This window comes from Thalassophryne amazonica, chromosome 8 (genome assembly GCF_902500255.1).
Source record: "Thalassophryne amazonica chromosome 8, fThaAma1.1, whole genome shotgun sequence".
Lineage (NCBI taxonomy): Eukaryota > Metazoa > Chordata > Actinopteri > Batrachoidiformes > Batrachoididae > Thalassophryne > Thalassophryne amazonica.
In genome coordinates this window covers 87757671-87765024 of record NC_047110.1, presented here as the reverse complement: position 1 = coordinate 87765024, position 7354 = coordinate 87757671, and the positions used below count along the sequence as shown (strand labels likewise).

The 7354-nt window shown below is 38.7% G+C and overlaps 1 protein-coding gene across 4 annotated transcripts in view; it reads left to right on the top strand.

Moving 5' to 3' along the window:
• Window positions 1-2816: 2816 nt before the first annotated feature.
• The window catches only part of ptprjb.1 (protein tyrosine phosphatase receptor type Jb, tandem duplicate 1), a 106468-nt gene continuing 101930 nt past the window's right edge, over window positions 2817-7354 (top strand). The window contains exon 1 of one of the 4 annotated variants that reach the window (XR_004562290.1): window positions 2817-3243. Coding sequence is in view for 3 of the 4 variants with exons in the window: in XM_034176898.1 (XP_034032789.1) it covers window positions 3184-3243 (60 nt within the window). In the remaining variant the exon portion in view is untranslated. The remainder of the gene's footprint in view (window positions 3244-7354) is intronic. The other 3 variants (XM_034176898.1, XM_034176896.1, XM_034176897.1) reach the window with 3 other exon arrangements.

Below are 7354 nucleotides of genomic sequence, written 5' to 3'. Positions count from 1 at the left end.
TGCTCAAAGTCATTAATCATTTTAGTTAATCATTGAAATCACCTCAAGGAGTCAGCGGGTGCAATGAAAACCTGCACCCTCTTGGCCCTTTCTGGAATGTCTTTGGACACCTCTGCTATAGATGGAAGTTGGATGACATGAAGTTGGATGATATGAAGATAGATAATATCTCCGGGGTCATTTACAAGACATCTTACAAAGACATTAGCAAGTGAACTGGTGATACAGGAGCTTCACTCTGACACACGTTTTACTGAAACAAATCAAACTGCTTTGGTTCTGTCAAGCAATCTGAAGGTGTGGATGAGGGCTCCTGCTGAACAGGGTATAGCCACACCGTATACTGTGGTAGTTCAGTGTGATGATGCAACCCAGTCTCACGGCATGTCATGATTCAGCAGCACAAAATATACATTAATCGGTTTGTGATATTGTCACGAAAAGCGCCTCATTTTCGTCACGGCAGCACGAATTCATTCTAATTCACTCTGATGGCTGCATGAAATTAAAAGTGAAGCGGGGGGGGGGGGCATCGGGGTGGTTATGGTTAGGGTTGGGGATAGAAGTAGGATTAGTAATAGTGAGTAGTGAGTAAAGAAAAAACCCAGTCACGAAAATTTGAATAATTTCATGACGGGAGCATGAAAAAAAAAAAAACGTGAAACTGCGCTGGATGATACCATGGTATTAAAAAAAAACAAAACAAAACACCCCATGGTCTATCATATCAAAGTAGTGGATAGATAATGACATTAAAGGTCTGCCTTTCATATCGGCCCACCTTTGGTGAACTGTTACTGAGTATTGTTACCACATACTACTAGGGCAATCCCTGGAGGTTATCGTTACTTTACATGGATGCTAAAACTCTATATCTGCTCATCAAAGGCAGGTAAATTAAAGGTGGGCCAATAACGTCATTATCACAGGGGAGGTGACTGTCTAGTGGTTAAGCGGTGGCTGGTCCTCACTTCAAACTCCTGGTTAAAATCGGACGACCGCCCCGAGTGTGATGCACATGTTTAAAACTAACATTGGGACACCTATCGTACAGCAATCCATGTTTAATCTGATGACCATCTGACCGCAATTTACATATTCCGATGGCGGCAAAACGGGATCCAAAATGATCTGAGCGCATACGAAGGAACCTTGAGATGGATCTGGCACCGCAAATCCTGCAGGTATGAAATGCACGTGCCACGTACTATAACCCACCCCCACCCACAGAGGGCAAAGGCACTGTTGAAACGTATGTGGCACACTTCGTCACGATAATAATTATGAATTATTATTATCATGTACAGTGAATGTGAACAGTGACTATCAAACCAAAACCTCCGTGCACTACTGTGTGCACGTAGCTGCAAATCTGAACAGGCTGTTATATCCACAATAGACCTTACAGTACAGATATTTGTCCATTCATTCCCATGGGCAATGCAAATAATATCAACTATTATCTCCATCATAACACAGGCAGCTGCATCTCTCTGTCATGCGCAGTAATGTGTCATTGCACTCTTCAGGCTCGGAGCTGTAATAAATGATCACCTTCTAACTCTGTAGGAGATATGACGTGGAATTTGTGCCAGGCCGTTACAGCATTAATAAACATGAATCTCACCTCCAACAGCAGTCCAGGAGTGTTTCACAGCGCGGATGTGGACGTGAAGCTGGGACAGCCGACCGCGGTTAAAATCCTCTCACCCAAAATAAAAATATTAATCCCATGTGATAATCCAACCATCGTGGTGTCCAGAGTTGTGGTGTGCTCCTGAAGTGTGTAAAAAAAAAAGAAGAAAAAAAAAGAAGGTTCCCTGAAAGCAGCAGGGGACAGCATGGCCCAATGCCAGCAAACTTTGAGTGAAGATGTCTAGTGGCATGCGCACGCACTTAGTGGCCCATGCAATGTTATGCATACACATACACACACATGGCTGAGTGATAATTGCAGCATCACGGGTGTGCGCAGAGCGCACATGCAGCACGCACTCGCACACACGTGCACAAGAGGAACACAGCGCTCCGGCCCCATGTTTGCCATCCAGACATATGGAGATCGGGCAGTCTGCAGCGCCTTTTATGGCCGTCTAACGTCTGTGTCGTCTACATACGCTCTGGATGCGATCTGACAGGTGTGGATGAGGCAGTCTGTCTGCACTCCGACACTGATGGCCACGCCTCTTTTCCTCCCAACTCTGTCAGATTGTGGTAATATTTCCTGTTTCAGGCATGCTTCTGGCAAATTCTTGCTATGTATGACAGGGGCTTAAGGGCCTTTTGGCAAAATCCTTAATTCTCCAGTTGCTCCTGGTGTGCAGTTGAGCACCATGCATTGCATCACCCTAATATTGGTGTGTGTGTGTGTGTGTGTATGTGAATGTGAGTAAAGCACTTTGAACTTCTCATTGAGATGCAGTCCATTTACCACCGTCTGCACACAATTTAAGTGTGCTCTGGATCAGTGTTTTTAATACTGTGGTATTGTTGCACAATGTAGATGTCACCCTGTTCAGCCCCAGAATTTATTCTTTTTTTAATTTTATATTCACCCCATGTCTATTGAGCGTTTTTTCCCAGATAAAATGGTATCTTTTCAGTGGTTTAATTTTCAGTAGGGACAAATCTTGTCATGGCAAGCTGTGTCCCCATGTGACGAAGGATTAATTATTGCTGCCGTCCATTTCTCTCTTGGGGTGGGGTGGGGTGCCCCTTCCTTCAGCCTTTAGTAAATAATTTGTGGCTGCACTCCTGTTTGTAGCTTTTAAAAATTGGCAAGTCCTTTCAGTGAGGTTTCCCAGAAACATTTACTTTGGCAACACAGGCGCTGTCTGGTGTTAAGAAGACCCCGTGGAGACATTCCTAAACTCTTGTTGGCCAAGTTATGTCGAGAATGTGGGACGTCTGTCTCAACATTTGTGTTTGAGCGGACTGAAGCTTCGACACTCGCTGCTGGCTGTGAAGCAGAGGATGAGTCGAATGGCGGACTTCACTTCCCCCGACTGACTCCACCCCGTTACACAGAGGGGGGAAACAAAGTTTCTCCCTCTTAATTAATTCTCTTTACAGAGCGAACGTTTGGCAGAGGAGTCTAAGAGAGAGAGTCAAGTTTAGTCGGGCAGAAACTTCGGTCCTGTAATGACTCGCCGGTAAAAACGTCTCACATCATTTTTCAGCATCATGAAGCTGCTTTTCAGAGTCTCGCTGGGGTCACTGCTGGTATTTATTGTCCTACTCAAGGTAAAACAATGTTATTACTTTTACTTTTTTACCAGTTCATAAGTTTTTTTTTTCGTAAAAAAAAATGACAGTATGACGTTTTAAATGATTTGGATGAATGCACCTGTTGCTGCGCAGGTTCTCTGTGGCTGCGTTCACATTATCAGCTGAAACGACATGAATCAATTTTTATTTCGTGTTTTTCCAGATATGTGTGGGTTTATTTGAATTTACGTGGTTTACTTGTTGTCAGAGGGCAAATCAGCTTTAAAGCATGTGTTTACTTTTATTACAAACCTAGTGATACTAAAATATTGCTACCAACCTGGCTCTCAGTGCTGTACTTACCTTTTGGTCATTGCTTCATTCGTGACAAATTATTTGATGAAAAGTTAGTTCAGGATGATAAGTTATGAGAAGCAACCATTCTGATTTGATGTAATCCATTGTTATATGGCATTGTATAAAACTGGCACAATATCATGATAAGAAAATGAACACAAAGTGCAAATGCTTATTTCCATTGTGGTCCTTGAGAATGGGGATACATAATCAAAATCTGAGTACAAAAATTTAATAAAAGGTGACAAACGAACAAATAATAACAAGAATATATTTTTAAAGACACTAAAAATTGAATAATGCGATTTAAAACTGTTTACAAAATTTAAGTTAATAATAATGAAGAGAAGCAGAAGACTTCTGAGAGCTGTAACCATTGTATAAAAATTGTTTAAGAAGTGACTTTAATTCTGTATGTGAGTTGCTAGTCTGTTCCGATACTGGTATTAAAAAAAAAAATTGAAAAAAAAAAATCTAATCTCCATATAGTCTTGTTCTATCAAAAATGAAGCAACACTTTTTTTTCTTTCTATAATCAGAGACATATTTGTTATCCAGGTACAAACTTGTGGTGTACTGCTCAGTACATGACATATAACAAATATTTGTAAAAACCTAAAGAAACACACACTGTACACACTGTAGAGAAACGCCAAAAAAGAATATAAGAATATATATATATATATATATATATATATATATATATATATATATATATATATATATATGCCTTAAATGCTGCATGGTACTGTTTGTTCTGCTGTCTTTCTGAGAAAATGTTTTTGAGAAAATTACCATCAGACAAAAAACTAACTTCCAGCTGGTCAGATCCCTTGACTGGTTTATAATTCTGCAGAAAGAGAATGCCACTGTTAACAAATGGATGAATAGTGCTTTTTTAAAAATTTAAATTTGATTCAAATTTATGTCAGCGACTAAATAATACAGTGACATTCAGTTCAAGTAGTTAAACAGTGTTGAGTTTTTTTTTTTTGTGGAAGATGTAAAAAGAATATATTGGTTCAAACTAATGTGAGTGTAACTGAGTGTAAATAGAAATGTAACATTTTAGACTTGGTTTCTGTTGTTCTTGTTTTATCAGTATAATTGAGGGAAGCACTCTGAGTTGCCTTTTATCTATTGAGCGTTACCTCAATGGTAAATTATTTATTCCTTAGGCATAGAGTTAATGTCAGTTTTTTTGTTGTTGTTTTTTCTTTTGAATAATTGTTGATTAAAATAACCAATATTGGTAAAAATGTACCAGTACCTCTCAATTCCTCGGGAACTTCACATGACTAAGAGTCACATTATTGGCTGAAGTGACATGAACCCCCTTTTTTTTTTTTTTATATTTATTTATTTATTGCTGCATGTGACACAGGTCTGTTATTTTGTGTAATGTAAAAACACATTTTTTCCTTTTTATTATTATTTTAATGCAGACCAGTTGCATATGTAGTCCTGGATGTAATTCGGCTGTGCTGCAGCAGTGACAGTTATAACAGTCAGATCTGCTCAGTTGTAGTCTCAATGTTACCAGACCAGTTTTTTTTTTTTTTTAATGTGCAAATTGTATGTCTGATTGTATACCTGATTCATATCTGATCTTATGTGAATATCCATATGAATACTCTGTGAATGTTCAGATCAGGTACATGTCTCTCAAACAAATGTGACTTGTTTAATCAAATAATTGTTTCAGCTAATAGAGAGCAGTGTGGTTAAGGCCTCCTGCAGCCACAGGTCCATGCCTTTGTCTGACTGGTCTTTCTGGATGGAGGGAGAGAGAAGTTGATATGTGTGTTCTCTTTGAGGATGTGTTCTCTTTATAAAGGGGTCAGGAATGGAATGAGGGTCTGTGGCTGTCACCCCTGCAGCCAAAACACCTCACACCAAAACTCAGTGCATTACCTACACCTAACGTCTTTATACCATTTAAAAACCTGGCAGTTATCTAGTACTGCAAGTATATTAATAGTTTTAAATATCTGTGTGATTATTTAGTTTAGGAAATATTTGGTAAAAATAGAAATGACCAGTACAATTTCTCATAGTCCAGAGAAGTGGCTTCAGTGATGTACATTGCATTTTTGTACAGCAGTTTGAAAACCAAAAGATACAGATTACAGAGAGATGGAAATTATATAAATTGAGCAGCTGTTCATATTTAAGAAGCAGAAATAAAAGTTTAGCTTTTTGCAGGTCAGGTCATGTTTTGTATCCAGGACACTGTACCACAACCCAGAGTCCTGGATAGCAACTGTCGTTTTGTTTTAATTAAACGGTGCCATTCCCCTGGCCTACGCCAGTTCTAAGTCAGCTGCTACACTTGTTTGGACTGTGTGAGACAACAAGAACAGCAATGGTAATTCAGCTGTGCTAAGATAAAGCTATTATCTTTTGCAGATGTATTATAAAAACATTTTCAAACGTTTAATTACATTGAACAGAGCCACTGAACAGATGTTTTAAATATGTCCAGTGGTGACAAGAAGGAGGTCTTTGTGCCTCATATAGTAACATTAATTTGCCCATTAGCTTCTGCTTGTTAATACACTGTTTGCATCATAAATAAGCAATGCACTGAGTTTGGAAATGTTTAATTCCATTACCTGCTTTCAGCTCCAAAATGTAAAAGATACTTGTGACATGAATAATATGGACATTCTCTTCAACTACAAAAAGAAAATAAAAAAGAAGAAGAATGCATTAGTCTATAGCAGCCAAAACAGTAATCTGATTAACTCAAGTCAGTTGCCATAAAATGTGACCATTTGCATAAATTTTGAAATTTAAGCAGTAATTATTAATTGATTATTTATGAGAAATCAGCATATTAAGTGATCATGGAAATCTCTTTAGATGCAGGACCAGAGGTGTGTTTACAGTTGTACTGACAAATACAGTTTAGTGACCCGTTGTGATGGTTCCATCTCAGGATTACAGTACATGTCCAAGTTATGTGTCATTTTTGCAGTGTTACAAGGTTGAATTACCTTTGTAGAATGAAGGTCCAAGTCTTTAAAGGTGGTGCAAATTATTGGTTGAACTAATAGGATTAATACATGGAATAGTTTTGACTGTGTTGAATACTTGGTTTGCAATGTACATGTCAAACAATGTTGACATACATTGGATTCTATGACATGTGGCATATGTTACCCTGTAATGTGACAACTGAGCATGACACATGGTGCAAACTATTCCTTTTAAAAACCCTATTAACTCAACCAATAATTTGCATCACATTTTACAAAGATTGGAGCAACTTGAACTTTTGACCCCTGTAAAACTGAAATTGACCTTTGTCACCGTACTTGCTGTTTTTACCCTATAACTCCATAACATTCAGTCATAGATAGTCCAAACTATACCTTTTTGGAATCTTTGTGATCAGACACATAATGTGGTATAGCTTTCGATATGATTGGAGCATTTTTAAATTTTGGCCCCTGTGTAATTCTTCATTGACCCCTACCTGGCTGCCATATTGGATTTTCAAGTGGCCCGCAATTTTTTCTCAAACACTGATTTATAAAGAACATTCATGCCATGCCTGATGCTTGTATCACCAAGTGAAGGATTGTTTATCTGCTGCAATAAAAGTACCAGTGCTGCTTGTTATAAGGTTGTGAGACTTGGACACAAACCAGGAGATGCGCTAGAATAACTTTGTGTCAAACGAACAGTTGCTGAGGGACACTCAGATGAGGAGTATCACTTGGATTGTGAGGGAATGTGCAGAAGTTACATTTTGGCTGCTTTGGGGAGTTTTACTGGGCATGAT